Source organism: Lissotriton vulgaris, chromosome 1_2 (assembly GCF_964263255.1).
Source record: "Lissotriton vulgaris chromosome 1_2, aLisVul1.2, whole genome shotgun sequence".
NCBI lineage: Eukaryota > Metazoa > Chordata > Amphibia > Caudata > Salamandridae > Lissotriton > Lissotriton vulgaris.
This window is the reverse complement of record NC_141686.1, coordinates 125,284,530-125,312,279: the sequence shown is the minus strand read 5'-3', so window position 1 is coordinate 125,312,279 and position 27,750 is coordinate 125,284,530. Positions and strand designations below refer to the sequence as shown.

The 27,750-nt window shown below is 45.2% G+C and overlaps 1 protein-coding gene across 1 annotated transcript in view; it reads right to left on the bottom strand.

Moving 5' to 3' along the window:
- Positions 1–8,531: 8,531 nt before the first annotated feature.
- Positions 8,532–27,750, bottom strand: part of LOC147734672 (rho crystallin-like) — a 103,112-nt gene continuing 83,893 nt past the window's right edge. The window contains exons 8-9 of the mRNA XM_086952964.1: positions 12,532–12,614; positions 8,532–8,837 (exon numbers count right to left, since the gene is read on the bottom strand). Of these exons, the coding sequence (XP_086809090.1) occupies positions 8,795–8,837; positions 12,532–12,614 (126 nt within the window). The 3' untranslated portion in view covers positions 8,532–8,794. The remainder of the gene's footprint in view (positions 8,838–12,531; positions 12,615–27,750) is intronic.

Genomic DNA, 27,750 nt, shown 5'->3' with positions numbered 1-27,750 from the left:
CTTTCTCTCTCAAGGTTTTCTTCACTTCCAGGAACGTTCGCCTCTTCCTAGAAACCTCCGCTGTATAGTCCGGGAAGAAGGCAATTTTTGAGTTCTGAATCTGAATGGCCGGCGCCACTATCGCGGCCTGCAAAATGGCGTCCCGATCACGGAAATTGAACAATCTCGCCAGTATAGGTCGTGGCGCGCCTCCCGTCCTGGGTTTCCCCCCCGGGACACGGTGGGCCCTTTCGACCGAGAAAAAAATTGACAGGCCTTTTGGCTGGAGTCGAATTTTTATCAAATCTTCCACATATAAATCCAGGGCCCCAGTATCTTCCGATTCCGGTACCCCGAGAATGCGGACATTATTGCGTCGTGAGCGACCTTCCTGGTCGTCCAGCTTGTCCCTGAGTAGCGTATTGTCAGTTTGCAGGCGTTCCATAGCTATCTGCAGTTCGGACACATCTTCGACCAGCGATTTGGTGACCACTTCAACCTGTTTGACCCGCTTGTTCATTTTTTGAAGATCCGCCCTGACTAAGGTGACTTCAGTCGCCGTGGCCCCCACTGTCTCTTGTACTTGCGCCAGCGCCGCCAGGACATCGTCCAGCGTGGCCTTTCTCGCCACCTCGGCTTCCGCCATTTTCCCACCGGTTTTTCGCTGGTCCTAGGGGGGGGTGAGCGTCTCTCATACGCGAATTTGTCCAGCTTGGCCTGGGTCGTTGTGTTCTTGGGGCCCCTGTTCGACATATCGAAGTTGCTGTTTAGGCGGCTCAGCGGCCTTCCCGTTCGTCTCTGCCGGGTAATGGTGGCGTTGTGCCCAACGTGTGCGACGTCCTCCGCGTCTTCGGTAGAATTTTGCAGGCCCGAGAGGGTCAACAGGTGACTGCAAAGCGTGTTTTTGAGCTTGGGTCGTTGTGGGGAACGTTCGCGGGTCTTCGGAGTGATGCAGTCGGAGGGTCGACACTTCCTGTCCCCCGGCCCCGGCCTCAGGTCACTTCCGGTCGGGTCCGACCAAACTGCGGCTCCGCGGCTTCGCGGTCGAGTGCAGGCCCGGCTCCTCCTCCGTCTCCGGCCCGCTGGAAAGTGCCTGTGTGGTCCACCGCCGACCCAAAAAGTTCTGGAATCGCTCGCTGAACGGACTCCGGGTCCGGTCCACCCTTCGTAGCCGGAGTAGATCAGGATAATTGTACGGATTGCTGCGGAAAGCCGCCTTTACCTGGGAGCCTCCCTAAGCTGTGGCCGCCATCGTTGGCTGCTAGCCACGCCCCTCCCAGCTCCTTCTTTATCGACGATAACTGGCCAGCCTCCCCCATGGCTTGAGACAGCGACGGGGAGTCGGACCAGTAGCACAGCATGCTAAACGGAAACAAAACGTCGTGATTTACACGAGTCCTATTGCATTGAAGACACAAACAGCACCGACTCGATTGTCCGGCTGCTTAGAAAGTGAAAGCGCTCGGCGCGCTAAACGTAAAGCAGGTCATGATTTACATGCTTAGAAAGTGAAAGAGCGCACGGGGTGCTAAACGTAAACAAAGCAGATCGTGATTTACATGAGTCCTATTGCATTGAAGACACAAGAAGACACAAACGGGAGTGGGGGGTTGAGAAGTCAGAGACTGAGGGATGGGGAGGGTAGGTGGCTGGGGGGAGACAGGGAAGAAAATAATGTTTGGAGTAATGGGGCCAGTAGCAGTGGAAGGATACAAATGATGACTGAGGAGGGACAAATAAGCCTCAAACTAATCGGAAGGCAGCATTTAAGACAAAAGCCAATCAGCAGAGAGTGGGCGTAGCTTCCACAAAGCTTCCACACTACAGTATATACTGTATGCCTCGCAAAGCGATGGCAGTACATTCGTGCTGCATCGCTAGGCACGACCTAAAAAGGGGCCCTGGCTGCAAGTAAATCAATGAATAGAACAGAGACTAGAGACATTGTTAGGACCCGATTGCTAGCGATTGGGACAAGCAATAATCTGCGACGAAACCATACTCTGTAGACAGCCATATTGTTACTTGATGGCAGGAATTGTCACAGATTCACTGTTTAACGACATCAGTGATTCAGGGATGATCCCAACACCTTTCATCCACATAGCTCAAAGCCCACTTATTCCTTGGGGTACTCCTTCAGCGCTTCCTATAACAAAATGCTTATCGCCGATTGTTAGTGGTCGGGTTGGGTGTTTCGAGGTGTGTTCTACATTAAAAGGTTGAGTACAACCTCAAACATGTTAGTTTGTGCCCATTCATGTTCTCCTCGCTCGCTGATCCTTTCCCACCCTGAATATGTTTGTGTATTTGTTTCTGTCATGGGCAGGAATAAATCGTTTTCCAAGGTGGAAATCAGAAGGAAACATCGACAAACAATACAGGGTGTAAAAGAAGGAGTCCCTACTTAGGGAAACATCTTTTTTTCTGTGAAGAAAACAAAAAAGGAAATTATATAATTGCACAAATGCATTTGTAATGTACAAGTGCACTAGCGCCATCAACTAGGCAAGAAGTGTTATGCCTAAAACATTTTGTGGATTCGAAAAAAGCATAAAGCTCCACCCTTAAATGTATGGGTGTTTTTTGTGAATCAGACCATTGTATTATCTCCTGGTTGTCAGAATATTGAGGGCAGAATTATGTTCTTACAAAAATATTGAAGCCAATATATCACCAACCAAAATACTGTGAAGGAAGGATGAATAGATAACTATAGATTTACTATTCTTATCTCCACATTCACATACCCTGAAGAGATACATTGTAAAAGAACAGATATGCAGAGTTGAGTAAGGGAAACCTATACATACCCATATACGCTCACCTTCATGATAGTTTGGTAGTTTGGTAGTCCTGCTACCAGCAGAAACGTCCGCTCCTCCCGCTGCTCCTGACCGGTATCGTAGCACTACAAGCCTTTGCACTGCCTCAGCCTGCATAACTTATTGACTGCCCACCTCACTCTGCTATACTGCTGCATATATTAGTAACTGTTTATTTGCATAACTTTCGGCGTATCGAGATAGCGTGTGATTGCCCCGCCCGCCCTTTAATATTTAAATAATAGCGGAGGCACCTTCGAAAGCAGCGCTAGACAGAAATTGTGTGACTCGCGCTGTTGTGCTGCCTGCAGTCTTCCGCTGCCCGATTGCCAACTCCACTGCCATTTGTACTAGAGACACTGCAGATCGGACCCCAGTCCTGGTCAATTACCCGATTGCCGCCATTTTGTAGGTTTGTTATTATTTGTGCCTCCCTGCCCTTAGCTCCACCCCTCTCCCGCCTCCCAGCTGACCCCCCCTCCCACGGATACTGACGAGGCTGCTCAGCCGCTGATGTGCTGTGACCGTCCTGCTACCAGCAGAAACGGCCGCTCCTCCCGCTGCTCCTGACCGGTATCGTAGCACTACAAGCCTTTGCACTGCCTCAGCCTGGATAACTTATTGACTGCCCACCTCACTCTGCTATACTGCTGCATATATTAGTAACTGTTTATTTGCATAACTTTCGGCGTATCGAGATAGCGTGTGATTGCCCCGCCCGCCCTTTAATATTTAAATAATAGCGGAGGCACCTTCGAAAGCAGCGCTAGACAGAAATTGTGTGACTCGCGCTGTTGTGCTGCCTGCAGTCTTCCGCTGCCTGATTGCCAACTCCACTGCCATTTGTACTAGAGACACTGCAGATCGGACCCCTCGCCCCTCCCCTTCCACCATCCACTTATGACAGATGCACTTGCGCGCAGCGTTCACGTGCAGCGACCGCGCCCCAGTCGCGCCGTAGGTGCGCCAAAGGTAAGCCCGTCTACGCCCGTCCGCGCCTGGACCGCGCCCAGCGCCAGACCCCCTGCCCCTCGTACCACCTACCCCACCCGCATTACATACGACGCCTCCACCCTCTCAGCCCTAAACCCCGGCCGCCTCCCCAACTGCGTCCAAGCCGCTTCGGGACACATCCATGGACCCTTCTCTTGCAACTCCTGCAAGTTCGACAACTCCTCATCCTCGAACACAAAACAGTTATCTGACACCAACCACCTAAAATGCATCCTGCTCAACACCCGCTCGGTCCACAGGCACGCCATCGACCTCTGGAATCTACTAGACACCATCTCTCCGGACATCGCCTTCCTAACAGAAACATGGATGAACGCCTCCTCAGCCCCCGACATCACCATTGCAATCCCGGAAGGATACAAGATCATCTGTAAGGACCGCACCGACCAAACAGGAGGAGGCATCGCTATCGTCCATAAGAATTCCATCCGCATCTCAACCAGCTCAGACGTCAATCTCGCTAGCGCCGAACACCTTCACTTCCAGATCCACACCGACCCCAAGACCACACTCAGAGGCACCCTCCTCTACCGGCCTCCAGGACCCCGTGCACGATTCAGTGAAGACATCACTGACTTTATCACCCCACACGCCCTCCCCTCCGAGGAATACATTCTTTTGGGAGACCTCAACTTTCACCTGGAAAAGAACAATGACCACAATGCCACCACCCTTCTGGACAACCTCGCCAACATCGGACTCAAACAACTTGTCACTACCCCCACCCACACTGCAGGTCACACACCCGACCCTATCTTCACCTCCAGCAAACATGTCTCCTTCAGTCACACCACAGCTCTCCTTTGGACGGACCACAGCTGCGTTCACTTTATCTACAATAAGACCACAACCCACAACTAGCCTCAACCCACTCTGCGAAGAAACTGGAACAAAATCACCATCGACCAGATCTCCTCATCCCTTCTTCAAAACCCCCCTGCCAACTCCTCAAACCCCGACCAAGCAGCCATTAACCTCACCCAATGGCTATCCAACACCGCTGACATCCTAGCACCGTTGAAAAAACGTCAAATCAAACCAGGCAGCAAAAACGCCTCCTGGTTCAACGATGATCTTAAGAAATCTAAGAAACTCTGTTGCTCCCTTGAGAAGGCCTGGAAAAAAGACCCAAACACCAGCACCAAAGACGCCTTCAAAAACGCCACCCGTATACACCACCAACTGATCCTGACTGCCAAGAAAGCCGCTTTCAAAGACCGACTAGACAACAACGCCCACAACAGCAAGGAACTATTCAACATCGTCAAAGAATTTACCAACCCCTCAGCCAACTCCAACGACATCACCCCCTCTCAAGCCCTCTGCAACTCCCTAGCTTCATTCTTCCACAACAAAATCGCAGACATCCACAACAGCTTCGACAACCGACCCGAAGACCAACCCACCCAACCACCCCCCTTGAACATCCTTAATGAATGGAACCCAATCTCCACTGAAGACACCATCCGCCTGATGAACTCTATCCACTCAGGGTCCCCCACAGACCCATGCCCTCACCACATCTTCAACAAAGCAGACTCCATCATAGCACCACACCTCCGAGACGTCATCAACTGCTCCCTCAACTCCGCCACCTTCCCGGAAAGCTGGAAACACGCCGAACTCAGCGCCCTTCTGAAAAAACCCACAGCTGACCCCACCGAACTCAAAAACTACCGCCCCATCTCGCTCCTTCCATTCCAGGCCAAAGTCATCGAGAAAGCTGTCAACAACCAGTTCGCCGCCTTCCTCGAAACCAACAAATCCCTCGACTCCTCACAGTCCGGCTTCCGAGCCAAACACAGCACTGAAACCGCCCTCATTGCAGCAACAGATGACATTCGAACTCTACTGGACAATGGAGACACAGTCGCCCTCATCCTCCTCGACCTCTCCGCAGCCTTTGACACAGTTTGTCACAGCACCCTGTTACAACGCCTCAGAAACATCGGAATCCAAGGAAAAGCACTGGAATGGATCACCTCGTTCCTTGCCGGAAGAACTCAGAGAGTCCGCCTTCCACCATTCAAGTCAGAAGCCACTGAAGTCATCTGCGGCGTGCCACAAGGATCTTCACTCAGCCCCACCCTCTTCAACGTATACATGAGCCCCCTTGTGGCCATCGCACGCCAACACAACCTCAACATCATCTCCTACGCTGATGACACTCAACTAATCCTATCACTCACCAAAGACCCTAACACTGCCAAAACCAACCTACATGAAGGAATGAAAGAAGTAGCCGAGTGGATGAAACACAGCCGTCTAAAACTGAACTCAGACAAAACAGAAGTACTTATCCTAGGTACCTCCCCCTCCGCCTGGGATGACTCTTGGTGGCCAGAGGCCCTTGGAAAACCACCCATCCCGACGGACCACGCACGGAACCTAGGCGTCATCCTGGACTCCTCACTCTCTATGAACAGACAAGTCAACGCCGTCTCATCATCTTGCTTCAATATTCTTCGCATGCTCAAAAAAACATTTCGCTGGATCCTCACCAAAACTAGAAAAACGGTCACCCACGCACTGGTCACGAGCCGCCTGGACTACGGAAACACCCTATACGCCGGTACCACTGCAAAACTCCAGAAAAAACTTCAACGCATCCAGAACGCTTCAGCCAGACTCATACTAGACATCCCGCGTAAAGACCACATCTCTGGTCACCTGAAAAACCTCCACTGGCTCCCCGTTAATAAGAGGATTACTTTCCGCCTCCTAACCCACGTTCACAAAGCACTTTACGAACTTGGACCCGAATGCCTCAACACACGACTTTCCTTCTACACCCCCTCCCGCCAGCTACGTTCCTCCAACCAAGCCCTTGCTACTGTACCTCGCATCAACAAAACCACCATGGGAGGTAGATCCTTCTCCTACCTGGCGGCTAAAACCTGGAACTCACTTCCCACTCACCTCCGCCTCACTCAGAACCACCTAGCATTCAGAAAGCAACTTAAAACTTGGATATTCGACAAGTAATTCCCCACCCTTCCTCAAGCGCCTTGAGACCCTCTGGGTGTGTAGTGCGCTATATAAATCACCTGACTTGACTTGACTTGATATTTGTGTCTTGATATTGTTGAAGTGCGATATTCTAGTAGTATATCCTTGGGTACACCCTCGAAATTCTCTTCCCTAAACAGAATCCATGCTCTGTGCAAACCTAGGCTCATATGCTTTTTAACAGCAAGTGATTGAAAAACACACCACAACATGCTCCCCACCTTGCGCAACTTCCACTCATCTCCAACTATTACAAATAGTCCTTAGCACTCCTCTGTGCCAGAAGCCATTTCTTGCACAATCTTCTCTCAATGTCCATGCAGTTCTGGTTGGGTTTGTTTAACACTACTGTTCATGATTACTTGTTTGAGAAATTACATATCTATGGCAGTCAAGTCGGAATGGCCATCATTGATCATTTTTTATACGTGGAGCGATGCATCAAATGCGATGGATTATAACAAAAATTGCAATAAAGATATTTATTTTAAAAAAATGTGAGTGAACCCTCTGTAAATTTTTTTTTAAATATTTCACCAAGCAATGTAATGTAGTCATGACTGCTAGAGTTTCATAAAAGATGACATAGAAGCCATAAATCATTCTCTTTCAGTTTAATTGCAGAATAACAGTGCGCAGGAGTAATTCATACCCAAGTGGTCGGGTTGGGTGTTTCGAGGTGTGTTCTACATTAAAAGGTTGAGTACAACCTCAAACATGTTAGTTTGTGCCCATTCATGTTCTCCTCGCTGATCCTTTCCCACCCTGAATATGTTCGTGTATTTGTTTCTGTCATGCGCCGGAATAAATCGTTTTCCAAGGTGGAAATCAGAAAGAAACATCGACAAACAATACAGGGTGTAAAAGAAGGAGTCCCTACTTAGGGAAACATCTTTTTTTCTGTGAAGAAAACAAAAAAGGAAATTATATAATTGCACAAATGCATTTGTAATGTACAAGTGCACTAGCGCCAGCAACTAGGCAAGAAGTGTTATGCCTAAAACATTTTGTGGATTCGAAAAAAGCATAAAGCTCCACCCTTAAATGTATGGGTGTTTTTTGTGAATCAGACCATTGTATTATCTCCTGGTTGTCAGAATATTGAGGGCAGAATTATGCTCTTACAAACATATTGAAGCCAATATATCACTAACCAAAATACTGTGAAGGAAGGATGAATAGATAACTATAGATTTACTATTCTTATCTCCACATTCACATACCCTGAAGAGATACATTGTAAAAGAACAGATATGCAGAGTTGAGTAAGGGAAACCTATACATACCCATATACGCTCACCTTCATGATAGTTTGGTAGTCGATATTTGTGTCTTGATATTGTTGAAGTGCGATATTCTAATTCTCTTCCCTAAACAGAATCCATGCTCTGTGCAAACCTAGGCTCAGATGCTTTTGAACAGCAAGTGATTGTAGGTTAGGTCAATATTCTCCTGCACCGATGTATGATAGAATTCACATCACTGATCCCATACGCACCCTGCAATATTTTCTTCCTTTAGGATATCAAAAAAGGCCAAAATACACCAATATCCTCCACCAAAGACTAGATTGAGTTATGCTTGAAACTGTAGTTTAACAACCTTAGTTTGTGACACAATATACAGTCAAATATTTGTGTTTAGAAAATAGTCAGTAGTAAAAGTGAGTGTCATTTAAGTTCTACAACAAAAGATCAGCTCAAATTAACACAACTACAAAACAGACTTTATTGATTTCGACAGGGTTTTGCTGTGAATAGGACACCTTAATTCTAGCTACATACATTGATGAACATTAAGATGATATGCACAATGTCCTTTTTCCAACAGCAATCTTAGGGGTGGCTAATTTTATGGTGTTAGATGACACGTTCAGGTCACCTGCAAAAATGGCAGTTAAAGCATTTAATAGTTTTATGTCGATAAATGTTTATCTTCATGACTTCAACAATTATCAAGGACTGTCTTCAGTATTCGTCATGGAATGGGTATTCTGGGTGGTCCTTCATTCTGCAAATGAGACAATATAAAATCTTAGAGTTCACATCTGGGTAAAGGCTGAGTTTGGGGGTCATAATTACAATCTACATGTGGAACATTGCGAGCAGAGACCTAGCATTCTAAATCACTTTTGAAAGAATGAAGACTGGAGCAAGAAGAGAGTGTTACTGTCATACATGGTAATGATGTTTCTTGACTTAAGTTTAACAAAGTGGCGTCCTAGCCCCAAGCTGTATACCTCAGCTAAGCAGTAGAACTCTGTATCTGTGTACAACAGACTATCTATCATATATACAGACTAGGCCTAGGCAGAGTTCCTCATAGCGGAACGTTGCTGATGGAGCAGGATTTCACAAAACGAAACCTGCTTGGCGAAAAAAAAAACACAATACGTACTAATAGTAAGTAGAAATAGCAATTAACATGCACCTTACACACACACACACGGTGAACAGCTTTGGTTAATCTGCATTCATGTGAAATAAAATATTAAGGACTAAAACCTATAATTCATGAGCTTGAAAGATAAGAGGAAAATACATGTCTAGGCCGCATGTGCAATTCGTAGTTGCAGAGCTGACTGAAGCAAGACAATTACGCTGTGCTCAGCTGCAAGAGTGCACGAGTTGGAGGACATGAGTCCTGGAACATTTGTCAGTTTGCCAGAGAGCATGGTCAATCCATAGGTTTGGATGTCTCTTCCACAGAAGATGCTTAAATATTGAATTAACTTTATCATATTGTATAATTTGATTGTTGTATGAATAAAGAACTTGTAAACATGTGGGAACGGAAATTATGATAAAGAAATGTCGAACTTTTGAAGTCACTGTAGGGTCATAGAACCCCCTTCTGAGACGCCAATCAGCTGTTAGAATATGTGAATTGTTGCAACTTAGGTGGGATGGGTATGGAGATTGTAAGGTATGTTTGAGGTGCCTTTAGGAGTGTGGTTTAGACTTGCAGGGAGGAAGAGAGGAAGGGTGGATGCGTCGTTGATCGTCGGTCTGCAGAGAGGTCTAGCTGTTTCTGTCCGAAAACCTGTCTCGGGTCCTGTCTACTTTGTTCCCTAATCCTATCTCGGGGAACCCTCAACATTCCCAAGGCCAGGGGGGTGGTTTTCCTACAGATCTACTATGTTTTTATAATTGTACATGCAAATGTATTACTCTGAAACGTTTGTCTCTTCACCTATCCACTCCTTCATAATATTGTTTCTTACATAATATTTGCTGAAACGTTTGTCTCTTAATCTCTCCCCTCCATTAAATGGTTTCCGAGTATGATAATGTGAGAAAAGAATGTGTTTTAGTTTCATTTAACAGCGACTTATCTCCTTTGATGAATACATTGTTTGTATTTGTACCACTTTGCATATGAGCATTAGAGAACTAAGAACAAATATTAAGATAAAATGTTATTAATTTTACACTGAGTCTGTGGTTTATTCAAATGAACTGACTAAATAAGTTAGATGTGTCATATCGTTGCCATCAACTCTTCAACTAATTGGTCCATCGACCAAGTAGAAGGGAAGTTGATGTATAGGTTAGAAATATATACTGAAGAAGTTGACTATGAAACAATAAACGATATTCAAAACTGAAGTCACTGAAACAAAATTGACCCAGCACATCAGGGATATAGGTGGAAGTGTATGGGCCATTGTTTGAGATATTTGTAAGTATTGATCCCTGATCAGATAATAGTTTGCGTTGGATCACCACGTAATGACAAAAAAACTCGGTTGCACTCAACGGAGTTCTGCAAGTGGTGGAGTGAGGTAAATCACGATAATTTTTAGCGCTGGTTGTTAGGTCCATGCCCAACAGCACCATCTGCAGTGCAAGAGGGCGCAGCTTCTTTCTGCCGCACGAGTAAAAGTCATACTCAAAAAGCAAATTCCTCAACACGAGCGGCAGGGTTCTCAATGCGAGCGACAGGGTTCTCATTGCGAACGGTAGCAACCTGCTGCGACCGTCCGCGTTGAGAAATCTTGTTGGGAGGTGTCTAGCATTCGATTTTCCTTGCTCGAGCTCAGCAACTTAATGTTAGCGAGCCAAGAGAGAGGAAAACTCTGCTCCAAATCTCTCCGGAGAGTTTTTCAGAACTCTACACTCTGCAAATGGAGTGGAGTTTACCACCCAGGCCTTACAAAGACTACAGCCACTCCAGAATAACATAACCCACTTATTGTCAAGACCTTCTGTCCTTCTGGAAAGCCCTGAAGACCTGGCTCTTCAGACAAGCATTTCAATAACTCATTCCTCCTCATCTATGTTTATGTCACTACTGATCGCAGCGCCAAGAAACCAATCGGTGACAGTGCGCTTAAGAAATTTTTTAATAACATAACTTATTATTGGTTTTTCGGAATGTGAGAATATTTTTTCAGAGACACATGGATATAAATTGGCTTCCAGCATGTGAAAAAGCAATGTTCTAAAGTTTGTTGCTTGTATTTAAATGCCCTGTGGACTCTTGTGAAGTCTGCTTATCCCCTTCACTTATGTACTCCTTAATACACCATTAATATGCTGTGCTCTTAACGGTGTTCAATGGGATGTCATGTGTGAAACCTTCAGCTATTCCAGAGTTTTCAGCTAACAGCACTTTGACTGGAGGGTCTTTGTAGCCAATAGTTCTTACGGAAGAAACAAAAATGTAGATTGTATAAAGGACTTATTGTTGGCTGTTAAGTGAGAACAGTTTGCAGCAGGATTTCAATTGATAGCTTTTCCAGTACCATTGTAGAAAGACCAACATCAAATCGAAAGCTCTTTCCAGCTGCCCTCATTGTAAAGAGCCCAAGTGACTGACTAAACTTTCAGCGGACGTAGTCAAGCCCCCCTGTAGAGGCATTAATGCCAAACCCACCCATGTAGTGGTAAGCCAAATCCACACCGAACTGATGCCTTCCCACAACCATATGTCAGCATCAGTAACTTACATGTTACTCCACGTCTTCAGCTACATCATGAGGACATTCTGGCAAATCAGCTCTATTGATCCCAGCATCCCGTGATCCTAAACTCCTAGAAGCTTGTGCAACCTTGGCATCACAATTGCTTCGAGACACTTTTTTAGAGCTCAGGTTTACCGGTCACCTGTTTAGAAGATTTTTTTTCTTTTTAAGGCCTATTGACTCTCTGAATTGTTTTTCCTTTACTCAAATGTGCCCTAGACACTTTGGGTGTCTTCCCAATATCTACTCTCTTTAAGTAGTTATTCATCTGTTAATTTTTTGTCGAGTCTGCCACTGAAAGTTCAGATTCAGTTTAATTGTTTATAGTCTTTGGTGAGTGTGTGTCTGACAAAGCTTCACCAAAGTCAAATGAAGGATTCTGGATTTGATCTTTATTAATTAGACATCTGATAGTTACAACACTGGTCAAGAGAACAACCACTTCCGTAGGCCTGTAGCTTGGTTCCTACTAGAGAGAAGACTTCCGAGCAGACTAGAGGAATGAGCAGCACTTACTTAATGAAACGTTTTATGAAATATTCAGACATGTCAGAGAATGCAAATGGATTTTATTGTTTTTTTGTATTTACAGTTTGTATACAGCAGTGGTTGCAATGCTTCTGTTTATCTGAAGTTGCGGTAATGGTGCAGTGGTGTTAGGAGGCGGCTTGAGTGTTCGTCATGGATGCATTAATATAACAGAAAAAGTAAGTAAATGAGACCATAGAAACATCTTACGGTGTAAATAATCCATAGTGAAGATTTTTGTTCAGCCCATCAATAGTTTTCATGTCTTCAGGGGTCAGCTCAAAATCAAATATCTGCCAAATAAAAAAAGGGAGTTTCTATTCAAAGGTGGAGTCATATAATTTCACGGTCAAGGGGTAAATGGTAACCTTTTATGAAATGTCAGTAATGTTCACTTAATACCACTATGAAAGCCCTATGAGGCAGCTGACATTATCGATTAGAGAATACAATCAAACAAGCATAACAGTAAAGAGTCAAATAGTACAGGGTAACATTCTTTAAATTAAAACCTTGAGTCGTGTAAATATCAAAATATTTACTTTCATTTATTTACTTGTGTCTTTTTGAAAAACGTTGTCAGTGTTTAAATAATTTGACATTTTCAAACTCCCCATTACTGCAAAAAAATCAAAAATAAATTACTTTCCCCACCAAATACACGCAGCAAATACTGTTTTTATGATCCTTAAACCATATTACTCTTTAGTGCAAGTCCCACCTTTGACTAAGTGGTTTCAGTCACTGGCTCATTTCACTTGGAAACTCTAGGAAACTGGCGTAGTATTTGGGGGAGTGGGGTGCCTACCCACCTCAAGGAATAATTACACACCTTGCCAAGGTCAACCACCACAGTCAATAAATGAACCTGAGATTAACCCCCTGGTAGCTGTGGCACAGCACACAGGCGTAACTTAGGGCAATGTGTAAAGTATTTATGCAATACCAAAACAGTAATAAAGTCGAAATGGAAAACTATAATTGTCCCAAACAGAATTAGAAAAATATAGTAAACTTTAATGAACAAAATTACACCAAAATGACATATATCCTATAACAGGAACTAGTAAGCCTAAAGCCATATTTTCACTGCCACTGTAGTGGATGGTAATTAGCTGCTGATATCCACTAGTATTCTTATTTATTGGGGAACATATTGAAAATCCAACAACATGTATCTTAGACTTCTTTTTCTGTCTAGAATTATTCTTTTTTCCTTTTATTTTATTTTTCGCAAAAAAAATTAAACATTTTCTTACAAATATCATCACATTCTTAACATTATTTCTCATAGCAAAATCTTATTTCTTAAAAAATCATCACATTTTACATTCTACTTTTCTCATACCCTCTTCATACTAAGAATTCCAGCTGACTGCATCGGTGCAGGGTCAGCTAAAGCTAAAGCTAAGACAAAGTTGAAAACAGTTCCTTTACTTGTTGCGGCCAACACAATGGTATGAGCAGGTCAGGGGCAACCATTGCGGTTGTGATGTGAGATGGGAGTGTTGCAGGGGACGATGTCCACACAATTCGGTGCAGGCAGTGGCTTGTTGATGGAGTCGGTGAGACCAGGACTTGCGTTGAAGGGTGAGACAGAGCTCGCTGTGGTGCTGGCAGGTCACAGTGCAGCAACGGAGCTGATTGATGTTCGAGTCTGGCAGCGACAGAGTCGGTGACGTCCTTGCAGTATGTAGTGAAGTTTTGCGGAGTGCAGTGCCCACAGGATGCGGTGCTAGCTCGGGCTAATTGACGGAGTTGGTGAGACCAGGGTTGCATTGCAAATCGAGGCGTTGCTCTCAGCAGTACTTTAAGAACATGGAATCTTGCGACAGAATCGATGACAGAGTTGGTTACTCTTTTTCTTCTGAGGAGACGATCAGAGACTGTGCCTACAGATACAGTGAGGTCTTTGCTGTTCCTGAGACCTCGAGAATAACAGGGGCAAGCTCAGTGCAAGCCCTGGAGATCTTCTCTTCAAGCAGGTGGACAAAGCAAGCAGCAAAGTCCTTTCTCCTTTCCTTGGCAGCAAGTAGCCACTACAGGCCAACCCTAGACAGCAGCCAGGGCCAGGGGCAGTATTCCACCTCAGCTTCTCCGGCTCTTCCCCTTGGCAAATCTTCCTCTTGATTTCCCAGAAGTGATCTAAAGTTCAGGGGTCTGGGCCACACTTTTTATAGCATGCAATCCTTTGTTCTCTGAAGGCAGAGAGTGTCTGTGCCGAGCCAAAACCAGTTCTGTCCTCACTGGTACAGCTTCCCGGCAGGAGGTGGAGACAGCATTGTTGAAGGCAGACCAGGCCCATTCAAGTGAAAGGAAATTTCCGCCACCTACTCAAAATGAAGCCCAGGTCTATTCAGCTCAGCCCTGACTCATCAGGCTCTCTGGAGCCACTGTCCCTCTCCAGCCCCTGTCATCCAAAAGCCTTTTGGCATGTTTACAGTCTTGGATGGATGAGTTTAACATTCTCTTCCCATTCCAAGGTGGCTTCAGGAAAAGGATGTCTACTATCGACCAGATATTCAGGCTGCAAATGATTCATTGGAAAACTGTAACATTAGGACGGGGTAGTTTATACCTCATCTGTGTAGACCTGAAGTCTGCATTCGATTTAGTGCTGCGGGACAAGCTATGGAATACACTGCTAGATATGGGAGCCCCTGAATAGCTTTGTCAGTTGATCCAACGTTTGCATTATAACAACTTTGCCCAGATACGTTATGGTAACAAGGGTGGCCTAACATCCCCAATTCTCGTGGAGAGGGGTGTGCGACAGGGCTGCGTCCTGGCGCCAACCATTTTTAGTCTCTACATTAATGGTCTTGTCGACGCACTTATTGCGGGTAAGAACATTGATGCCCCTAGGTTGGCCAATCGTAGTATCCGGCCCTGATGTTTGCAGACGACACTTTGTTGCTTGCCAAGTCCCCCATGGGAATCCAAAGGTCGTTGGACATCTTTAGTGCCTTCTGCAAGCATCGGGCCTGGAAATTAATCTGAAAAAGACCAAAGACCAAATATATGTCTTTTAATACTGGCAATACCACTCGGCCAAATTCGAGTTTAGAAGGGCAGCTACTAGAAAAGGTCAACATCTTTGATTATCTAGGCATTACATTAACAGAAGGAATGGACTGGGGTTCCCAGATTAATAAATCTAGCTTGAAACTTTCCCAGGTAGCAGGAGGCATTCAAAAATTCTACAGGAGTGCTGCAAATCGAGCTGTCAGCCCTGCATTAGAGCTAAATAAAGTACAAGCAAGAAGTGCCTCTTTATATGGGGCAGAAATTTGGGCTCATTGTGTATTAAATAGGTTAACATGTACCGAAAATAGCTTTATCAGACAACTGTTGATGCTTCCATCTACTACCCCTTTAGTTCCTCTGCGTATGGACCTTGGTTTTAGACCAATCGCAGAGAAAGCTTCCTTACGATCATTATTGTATTGGCGGCGTTTGTGGAGCTCCACAGAGCTAGTGCATTACAGGGAGGAGCTTACAGAACTAATGGGGCTTCCTTGTGCCCAAGAAATTGCTTGGCTTAAACACATAAAAACCGTATGCGAGGTACTCGGTAGGTCCACCCTTTGGAGCAACCCTGAAGTAAGTTCCATGGTGATAACCTTAAAGGATTTGGCTAGGGGTTCCAGAGATTCAAAGCTTATGGGCTTTTATACAAGTACCTCTTTGGGCTGATTAACATCTAAATTCCTATTACTGAAGGACGTTTACTCTATAGAATTGGTACAAGACGATATTCAGCCGTTTTTGGCAAAGAAACTTTATCTACAGTTCAGACATGGGGTACTGCCTCTACGTTCATTCACAAAGAAATGGGCAAGCTCTGAATCAGAGAATTGCCCTGCATGTAACAAGGCAGTAGAAACGGACTTACATGTGCTATTCTTCTGTCAAGCATATAAACAGCAAAGATCCCAATAGTTAAAACACCTTATAATAAATTTAGGATCTGGCCATTGTAGTGAGGTATTTAGGGTTCCTAAATTTGATACACAATTACCGACTGTTTTTTCTGCATCTCGATTTTTGTTCTCCATGTGGTGCACTCGTAATGCTATCCTTAAAAAGGGCCTCTGATTAGTTCCTAGTTAATCAATTCTTAATTCCCCAGTGACTAAACTTAGATTGGTTTTCTTTGTGTGCGTCCATAGAAAGGATGGGGCTCCCTGTGACCTGTTTCTATTTGTATATAAATTTGATAGAATTCATATATGATTAATTCATTGTATCTGTATTTTAACATCTTGGCTGCTAGAGGTTTTCCCCCCCCCGGTGCTGGACTCACAGTTCCCACAGCTCAACTGTGCCTCATGACGAGCTGAGCTCGTCATGAGCAGCGAAGGGGCTAAGCTAAAGGTCAATGGGGGATTGCCTCTTTTATTTGTTTTTTTAACATGAGAATTATGATGTATTTTGAAAACTGTAAAAGAATGTAATTATCTATTCTATTTGTATTTTAATAATATTACTCTGTATTTTAAACAACGCTTTTATGGCTGTTCGCCGAAATAAAATTTTTCAAGCAAAGCAAAAGCCACACATGTAATACACACACCTAGCAGAGGCCCACTGGATTGTTAGGCAAGAAAATACCTACTTTCTAAAAGTGGTATTTTCAAACACAGGATATAATAAACACCCTCACTAAAAGATGCATTTTAACATTCTGAGTTCAGGCATGCTAAACTTTATTTTCCTACCTTGTTCCCAGGGCCAGTTATGTTTATAAGATGTTACAAACAAACTCCCCATTCTCTCCTATGGGAGCAGGTAGTCTTGCAATACTGAAAATCGAAATTGGCAGTAATTCACTATTAGGTCATGTCACACACATCAGGGCATGCCCTACCTTTCACATACACTGCACCCTGCCCATAGGGGTACCGTGGGCCTACCTTAGGGGTGACTAATTATGTGGAAAAGGGAAGGCTTAGAGACCGGCAAGTGTGTGCACTTGCCAAGTCGACATGGCAGTCCCAGACTGCACACAGGCTCTGCAAAGGCAGGCCAGAGTTAGATTTTACAGGCTGCTTCTGTGGGTGGCACAATTAGTGCTGCATCTTACTAGCAACATTTGAAGGATTGATTGATTGATTGATTGATTGAATGATTGATTGATTTATAGGTCTTGGGCACACACATTCCACTATACTAGGGTCTGACTAGTAAATCAATCAATCAATCAATCAAAATCCCTTATTCGGTTTCCAAATTCAAAGAAAACCATAAAAATTCATAACAATACAAAGATAACAATATAAATATAAAACATCACAATAAAAATTGGTAAAACGATATATGGTACAACAAAACTTCCAGTTGATCAATTTTCTTGGGGTGGGACTAAATTCATTAGGGAAATGAAAGGCCAGAGCAGACTTTAGCCAAGATTTGCTCCATGCCTAACACAAAATTTGAGAAAACAGGCAACATTTTTTGTGTATAGCTCATCTTCCAGAAACTGGAGGGCTAGAAAAGCAGGGCGGCAAGTACGTAAACCCAACGGGCCCGATTCACAGAATGAACTTAAGACTCAATTCTAAAATTTCTACTATTTTAGTATTCACAGAATGCACTTACTACTTTTGGCATTTACAAAATGCACTTACTACTTTTGGTATTCACAGAATGAACTTACTACTTTTGGTATTCACAGAAGTTAGGATTTTGTCTTAAGTTTGTCTTAAGACAAACTTAAGACAGACTTAAGACAGAATTAAGTTAGTATTTTGTCTTAAGTCTGTCTTAAGTTTGTCTTAAGACAAACTTAAGACAAAATCCTAACTTCTGTGAATACCGAAAGTAGTAAGTTCATTCTGTGAATGCCAAAAGTAGTAAGTGCATTCTCTGAATACCAAAATAGTAGTAAGTTTAGGATTGGGTCTTAAATTCATTCTGTGAATCGGGCCCAACATTTTTAAGATTGGCATTATCCAAATTTTCCTAGGCTCAATATAAAATCTACAAAATAGTACAATATGTCTCAAAGACTGGGGAGACATCATCACAAGGACATACCAAAAGGTTCTTAGTCCAGTCATTAACATGAGGAAATGACACCAGTCGATGAAAAATATTGAGCCTAAAACGGGTCAATAACAATTTCTCAAAATTGCTCATCTTAAATGTTAGGTAAGGCTGTATGCGGAAGGTAGTCTGGATGGTTAAAGTATGCTGCACTGAGCATTTTACAACCTCTGTATTTAGTCTTAGCTCTTCCAAGTGGGAGATACAAATCTTTTTTAAAGTGCTTCTTGACACTTCAGAGATAGTTAATGGAGACAGATAATATTTCTCCAGGCCCAGGTCATAGAAGTTTTTTACATAGGCAAGCCAGCTAATTTTGTGCCTATTTTCTAACAAAAGGCAGTCACGGAGAAGGTTTCGAGATAATTCATTTTTAGGGTACGTCCAAACCCGGTGCCATAAAAGAATTGGTTGGAGTTTGATGGTATCTGAAATATATACCATACCCAATTCTAAATGACAACAATAGGATGAGGAACTCTGCAGTAGTGCTAACAAATATCTCAGAAAACTATTCTCAATTTTCTGAAGAGCATCTACCTTCCCATGACTCTAAACCCCTGCTCCTTAACAAGCTACGCTTATACATTTGGCTTGGAATATTTTAATAATTTCAGGAGCTGACCTTTTGCCCAACCTTTTCGCGAAAGCAATCAGGGCGGACGTCGCCCTAAGGAACAGTAATTTCCTTGCCTCAATTGCCTGTTTCCATAAGGCCTTATTATCTATTAGAATCCCCAAGTATGGATATGTGGGTGTTCTTTCCAACTTTATGTTATCGATAAAAATGTCCATTGTTTTCTTGGATCCCATACCTGAGTTCATTGCAAATGTTTTTTTAAGTAAATCAAATATGCCAATCATGAAATCACTACTCCATAACAACAATGTACACAGGGAGCACTTGCACTTTTGCACTGAACAGCAGTAGCAAAGTGCCCAAATCATCTAAACCAGCAAAACGGAGTCAAACACACAGCAAAAACACAGTAGGCAAAACCAAAAAATGCAGGGGAGACCCACGCCAATGGTGCCAGGTCTAACATGTGTCCCCTCCAGCTGAAATGTGGAACTACCCACCCTCTTGAGAGTTCTCCTCACTAAGGCTGAAAAATCTGGACAGACCATCAACATTGGTGTGTTATGTACCAGGCAGGTGTTCCACAGGAAAGTCCATTCCCTGTAGGCAAATGTACCACCTCAACAACTTTGTGTTCTCACCCCTCATTTGCATCAACCCTCTGAGAGGTCTGTGATCTGCCTGAACCCGGAAGTGAGTCCCCAACACATAGGGCCTCAGCTTCATCAGTGCCCAGACCACTGCAAATGCCTCACGCTCAATCGTACTCCACCTCTGTTTCAGCGGAAGTAACCTCCAAATAATGAAGACTACAGGTTGGTCTAGGCCCTCTTCATTCAGCTGTGATAGCACAGCCCCCACACCATTCTCTGAAGCATCTGTCTGCACAATTAGTTTCCTTGAGAAGTTGGGTGCCTGAAGCAGGAGTGCCGTGCACGTGGAAGATTTCAGGGCATCAAACGCTTTCTGGCAGGCGTCAGTCCAGTTCACTTTCTTGTGCTCCTACCTGGAAGTCAGCTCGTCAAGTGGGCAACAGTGGTGCCATACCCCTTGACAAATCTCCTGTAATACTCTGTTGACGTCTCCTTTGCCCCATCAGTTAAGGCAGTCTGCCAGTACCCAGACATTAAGTCAAATGTGCTGAGTAACCGGACAGGTCCCAACCAATCAATGAGCTCATCAGCTCTGGGGATGGGGTGCGTATCAGTCCTGGTGACCGAATTGAGCCCTCAGTAGTCCACACAGAACCGCAGTTTGGGACCAAGACCACTGGGCTGGCCCAAGGGCTGTTTGAGGGCTCAAACACGCCTAGCTCTAACATCTTGACCCTGTCAGTCACTCTGTAAATTTTGTGCTTTACAGGAGGACTGTTCCCAATGTCAACATCATGGACATACCATCGAGGGACACCAGGTGTCAGGGAGAACAGAGAAGCAAACTGTCCCAACAGTTGGCGACCGTCACTCTGGGGTTAGGAGTCAGTGGGGGGGAGAGTGAAACACTGTCCACTTACCCATCATGCTCCTTTGCAGACAGGAGGTAAGGAAGTGGCTCAGTCTTCTCTTCCATTCCAGCATCTGTTGCTAGGAGCATGCCCACTTCGGACCTCTCCAAGTGGGGCTTCAGGCGGTTCACATTCAGGACCTGCAAAGGGTTCCTTGGAGACTGCAAGTCAACCAGGTAGGTGGCATTACTCTTGCGCTCCACCACCTCAAATGGTCCGGTCCACTTATCCTAGAACGCACAAGGCTCCACTGGGGCCATGACCCATACTTTCTGTACAGGCTGAAACTCGATCAGAGTGGATCAGAGTGGATACCAGCGTTCCATTTCCTCCTGGCTGGCTTCCAGATTCGTCTGAGTGAGTTGCTTGAAGCGCTTAGTCTGGTTTCTGAAGTCCAGCATCTGCTATACACATCCTGGAGAGGTTTACTGGGGACTTTCTCCCAGTCTTCTTTCATCAGACTTACAGGTCCTCTTACAGGATGCCCATACAGGAGCCCAAAGGGACTGAACCCTAAGGAATTCTCAGGTACCCCTCTGTAAGCAAACAAAAGGCATGGCAAGAGGATGTCCCACTTACGCCTCATGGGTTCACCAAGACCCATAATCATGCCCTTCAGCGTCCAGCTGAATCTCTCAACCAGCCCATTACCTTGGGTGTGGTAAGGTGTGGTGAACTTGTATGTAACACCACACTCCTGCCACAGAGACTCAATATACTTGGATATAAAGTTGGTACCAACGGTCGGACAACATCTCTCTGAGGAACCCCACGCGGGAGAAAATCCCCATCAATGCATGACCCACCAGGGGGGCCGTCACAGTCCGGAGAGGGATGGCTTCCTGGTACCGGGTTGCATCGTCCACCAGGACCAGGATAAACCTGTTGCCAATGGCTGTCTTGGGATCCAGAGGCCCCACAATGTCAATACTCATCCTATCAAAGGGGCTGCTGACCACAGGGAAAGGTTGGAGAGCCTTATACTTCCTCCCACTTTTGCCACTTGTCTGGTAAGTCTGGCAAGACCTACAATGAGTATCAGAGTGCTTGTGCATTTGGGGGCAGTAAATGTGGGTGACAAGCCTTTCAAAAATCTTATATTGCCCCAAATGCCCTGCGAAAGGCACATCATGAGCCAGACCCAGTAGGAAGGCTCTGAAGTGCTGGGGTACCACCTACACACGGGCTGACTCAGGCTCAGGAACCTTAGGCTCGCTATGCCAGAGACCATTCTCCCAATATGATCCAATATGATCCGGACTGATCACCTACTGCCTGGTTTGCAGCCTGCTGCTGCAAACCAACAAGAGAAGGGCAAGTCTGCTGCTCCTGGCAGGATTCTTCCCTGGAGGGCCTCCTTTCTGATGCCCATGGGCCAGCTCAGGCAGGTCTCCCAGTTCAGCCACGTGTTCCCCTTTAGGCCCCAGGGCATCCTCCTCCTGGACCATGGAAACTTTGGGGCTGGTTTCACACGCCCCATGCCTCTTCTCTTCCTGGCAGGCACCTGGCTTACCTTTCAGGCTCCAGGTCCTCCTGAATGCCCTAACCGGCTGCCATAGACCGAGTGGTCACACACACCACTCAGGCAGACCCAACATTTCTAAAGGAGGCCTCCACTCCACCTTCACCCAAAGGGAGCTCTCCAAATAATTTCCTAGTAGACAGTCAACAGGCATGGATGGCCTCATAGCTACTTTCAAGGAACCTGAGACCCCCCCTACTCAAAAGGAACCTGTGCCACTTTGCAGTGGCACTCTGAATTGTCAGTGGAAACTACTGGGTAGAATGAATTGAGGACCACCTGATCTTCAGACACACGCAGACAACTGACAGCTGTCTCACTGGCTCTGGTGTCTCTCAGAGTCCTCACACTATGGACATTGATGGTCACCCACTGCCTGTACTTTTCAGTGTTATCAGGCAGTTGAGCTCTTGGAACCATCTCACTGTCTCCTAAAGAGACGAGGGACATTTCTGCGGGACCCCATCCATCTTGGGCACCCTACTCTTTCCCCAAGGCTATACTAGCCATTTGACGGGGTGGTACACCATTGGGTGCGGTGGTAACCTTGTTGGAACACCTAGGATCCCATTGGAAGTGGCCCACCTGACCACAAATAAAACATGCCTTGGAACACCTATGAACAGGCTTACCTGTCATGAACCATGGCTTCTTTTTAGTGGGAGGCTGGGAACCCTTACCTTGGTTCCCTTGAGGATTACTTTGGGGCCCTTTTTGGAACTCCTTCTGCTTACCCTTGTCGCCCCACTCTTCTGCTGGGGACTCTGCCCACCTTTGTCAGAGTCTCCCACACAACCCTTTTGGACCCTGGTGCTGAACCAGTCATCCGCCTCCACAGCCAGCTTCCTGGGGTAGGTTAGTTTACTGTAAATCAGGTGCTGGCGTCGATCTGGACAACAATTATCTGACAAGTGCTACCACGCAACCAAATCATAGAGCCCCTGCAAATCATTCACCTTGCTACCCTTCATCCAACCATCCAGTGCTCTGCAAAAATAAGACACATGCTCCTCCCAAGTACTTGACTCCAGCTTCTTGCAGTTCCTAAATTTCTGCCTATACAGCTCTGTTGTCAACCCATACCTGGCCATCAAGGCTTCCTTCATTGGGGCATAGGACATCTGTTCCTCAGCGGGCAAATTTAGTATTGTATCCCTTCCTTCACTGACAAAGCGGCCCCACAACCCCGCTCCCCAATCTTTCTCTGGGACCCTTTGGGACCTCATAGCTACCTCATAGGCCTTGAACCACTGACCAATGTCCTCATGCTTCATGAAATCCTTAATAACATCTTTGGGAATGTATACCTTTCCTTCTCCAGGCACTGATGGTACGCTGCCACCATGGGGAGTGTTCTGTAGCTTAGTTTAGTTCCTATGTTCCCAATAGGCTCTGCGCATTGGAATAATATATCCTATAGATTTGATGTAGGACTTAGGTCGACTAGGTCTGTATCGAATATATTAAACTTAATTGTGAGTGCCAGCTAGCACAGAGGTCACTAGAAACTTTCTTGAATAAACAAGAAGGGATTCGTTTCTGACAACTGCAATAACATGCCAACTTTGTTTCCCCAAGAATAAAACTAACCTTCAGAGTCGTGGAAATAATAGATAGATATTTTTCTCAGTCAATCGTGCATGCTTCGTTTCATCAGAGGTTCAGAGAAATAGAGAGACAGGCGTTTTCAATAAAAGGGTTTAGTGAACAGCCTTCTTTCTCATGCAAAAGAAATGAACTGCTACAATTGCAATACTGGTTGCAAAGTATAATGCGTACAGTAAGAAGAGTATTATAAAATAATACTGTAAAAGCATTGTATGGTTTCTAAGCCATAGATAAATACATACATAAATAACAAAGACTAAAATATACTCAACTGGGGCTTCTAAAATCCGCCTAACCCGATGTACCTAACCTAAGTCTACTACGAGCGCAGAAGTAAGTGAGGTGTAACATAGGTTTAGTTTGTCTTTGCCAAGAATCTAACCAAGATTTCTCTTAGGGCCTAATCAGCTCAGTACCTTGGTTTTAGAATGAAGGAGGTCTGTATCTCTGTCTCTGACTCGATTTCCCAACACCCCGCAAGGGTGCTTGGAAACACTGGAGCTGGATTCTCAGCAAGAGAAAGGACAGCTTCTCTGTCAGTACGTCAGCTGGAGGGTCGGCTTCCTTCGGCACTTTCTGTATCGAGCTGCTTCGGGCAAGTAGATAGTCGAGCTGGTCCGAACCACTGTGTGTTTGCTAGGGCAAGTGTATGCATATTTATACCTTGAAGATGCCTGGCTTGATGTAAAGTCGGACATAATAACGTCACCAAAGAACCCCAATGGAATGGTAGTTCTTTGAAAATGCCATGATTTCTAGGACAAATCAATATTTAAGGGATGTCCCTGACTGCTGAAGTCGAGTCTTCCAAGAAATCGTTGTGGCTTTTTGGAACTAGTGGAAGTAGCCATGCCTGTATTTGGACTGGATGGGTTATGTCTAAATATGGGTATGATTTCTATGCGTATATAAAGGCAATGTGAATTATACCTATATAAGGGCATGAATCAGTAAATTACGCTTGATTCTAAAATGCTTCACAACACTAGGCTCTTTGCTTTCAGTTCCAACTCCCTGAAGCCTCTCTCATGTTCTAAAAGCATCCTCTTTTCCTCCATGGCCAATTTCTCCTTTTCCAACTCCACCTTCTTATTATTCTATGCCACACTCCTTCCCCAGTCTGGGCTGAGCAAGCTCCCTTACATGCACTGTATTTCTCTCTCTGTCCTCCAACTCCTCTGGAAACAGATCCCTTTCTGAAACAATGCTGCCATCCACGGAATGTACCCTCCCCTCCTGGCAAATTCAATTGCCCCTCCTGTTGCCCATCAACATTTTCTGCCTCCACCAGAGGCTCCTCATCCTGTCCACTGGCATTTCTGGATTCCAACCAGTCCCTCAGCGCCTTTTCATATTCATCCTTCTTTGTGAGGCTTTTCACAGAGACTTTACATTTCCTGCAGGTAGCTTTCAGTTGAGACACAGTGTAGGTTTCCACCCTATCTGCCTCAAATTCGATATCAATTGATGCAATGGATGCTGGCTTGGTAATGATGACAAAATTGGCAGTTATTTACTTTTCTGAAAAGACAATCCAAGGGGAAATTTCAGTATAAGTATGTGGTCACGTAATGGGCTGCACTATGCTAGTAGTGTACACCAATCACTGTGAGTAAATCACAAATGCAAGTCCAGGATCCTCACAGCTTACCACCAATGTTAGAAATGGGGGTCTCTAGTTGGCAGAGGTAGGTACCTTTGTCCAAATAGGGGCCCTCGCTTCTAGTCAGGATAAGGGGGATACACTCCTAAAATAACCCTTGCTCACCCCTTGGTAGCTTGGCACGAGCAGGCAGGCTTATCTCAGAGGCAGGGTGCAAAGCATTTGTGGACCCATACAGTAATACAGTGAAAACACTACAAATGGACACCACACCAGTTTAGAAAAAAAATAGTAAATCTTTATCTAAACCAACAAGATCAAATATGATAAAAATTCAATATGCAATACTCTTGAAAATTAGTACTTGTGCAAAATAACCTTTAAATTGCAGGAAAATCAATAAAACACAGTTCTTCCAACTCGGTAGCTCCTCCTGGGGCTACTGCAATACTGAATACGACTGAGTCTAACAGTTCCAGCCGACCGCGTCGATATGGGCAAGCTAAAGCGTCAACAGACCTTTTTACCTTTTTTGTTGCGACCAACACGTCGGTGTGAGTCGGTCGGGGAAAACGTGGCTGCCGCAATGTGAAATGGAGCGTTGCGGAGGACGATGTTCTCGCAATTCAGTGCAAGCAGCCGTTCGTTGACGGAGTCGGTGAGATCAGGGCTTGCCTTGAAGGGTGAGACGATGCTCGCTGCGGTAGTGGCAGGTCACGGTGCGGCGACGGAGCCGGAAGGTATTCGGTTTGGTGCAGCGACAGAGTCGGTGACGTCCTAGCAGCGTGTAGCGAAGCGTTGCGGACTGCAGTGCCCACAGGACGTAGTGCAAGCAGCGGCTCGTTGATGGAACGGTTACCCTTTTTCTTTTGCGGAGACGATCAGAGACTGTGCCCACAGACACGGTGAGGTATTTGCAGTTCCTGAGACCTCTAGGACAGGGAGCAAGCTCAGTTCAAGCCCTTGGAGATATTCTCTGCAAGCAGGGAGACAAAGCAAGCAGCAACTCCTTTATCCTTTCCTTGGCAGTAAGTAGCCACTGCAGGCCAACTCCAGACAGCAACCAGCACAAGGGCAGTATTCCACCTCAGCTTCTCTGCCTCTTCTGCTTGGCAAAGGTTCCTCTTGATTTCCCAGAAGTGATCTAAAGTTCAGGGGTCTGGACCCAATTTTTTATAGCACGCAATTGTTGATCTCTGTAGGCAGAAAGTGTCTATACCCAGCCAAAACCAGTTCTGTCCTCACTGGTGCAGCTTCCTGGCAGGAGGTGGGGACAACATTGTTGAAGGCAGACCAGGCCCATTCGGGTAAAGGAATTCTCCTCCCCCAACTCAAAATGTAGCCCAAGTCTATTCAGCCCAGGCCTGACTCATCAAGCTCTCTGGAACCCCTGCCCCTCTCCAGCCCCCGTCATCCAAAAGCAACACCTGCAATACACAAACCTAGCAGAGGCACACTGGTTGGTGAAGCAAGAGCATACCTACTTTCTAAAAGTGGTATTTTCAAACACAGGATGTTAAAATCACCCTCACTAAAAGATGCATTTCAACATTCTGAGTTCAGGCATACTAAACTTTATTTTCCTACCTCGTCCCAGGGTCAGTTATGTTTATAAAATGTTATAAACAAACTCCCCATTCTTTCCTATGGGAACAAGAAGCTTTGTATTAGTGAAAAACGAGATTGGAAGTAATTCACTATCAGGTCATGCCACACAAATCAGGGCATGCCTTATTTTTCACATACACTGCACCCTGCCCATAGGGGTACCTTGGTCCTACCTTAGGGGTGACTAATAATGTAGAAAAGGGAAGGCTTAGGGACTGGCAAGTGTGTGCACTTGCCAAGTCGACATGGCAGTCCCAGACTGCACACAGGCTCTTCAATGGCAGGCCAGAGTTACATTTTACTGGCTGCTTCTGTGGGTTGCACAATCAGTGCTGCAGCCCACTGGCAACATTTGATTTACAGGCCCTGGGCACACACAGTGCACTGTACTAGGGTCTGACTAGTAAATCAGATATGCCAATCATGGAATCACTAATCCATAGCAACAATTTGCACAGGGAGCACTTGCACTTTGGCACTGAACAGCAGTGGCCAATTGACCAAAGCATCTAGAGCAGCAAAACAGAGTCCAACACGCAGCAAAAACACAGCAGTCAAAAGCAAAAAATGTAGGGGAGAAGCATGCCAATTGTGCAAGGTCTAACACTAATTTTATCCCAGTAAAAGCTGGGTCAGAGAAACATAATTTATTTACAAGACTTCAGAACTGTGGTAAGAAGCACAATCTAAAAAACAAGAAATTATTTTCCCTGGCTAGCCAGTGTAGAGCTGTCTTGAGTAAGAAAAGATGGTGAATCAATCAATCAGAATCTTGTGAAGGGCGACTACTCACCCATGAGGGTCTCAAGGCGCCAGCCATGATTTACAGAGGAATTTGTCCTAAAGTTAAAAATCCCTAACGCTGGTATTTACTATTTCAAATTAAGGCTGTCATAAACCAGGCGAAACAACATAGTAAATCCATCTCATTCCTAGCCCCTTTCATGTTTTCTCTG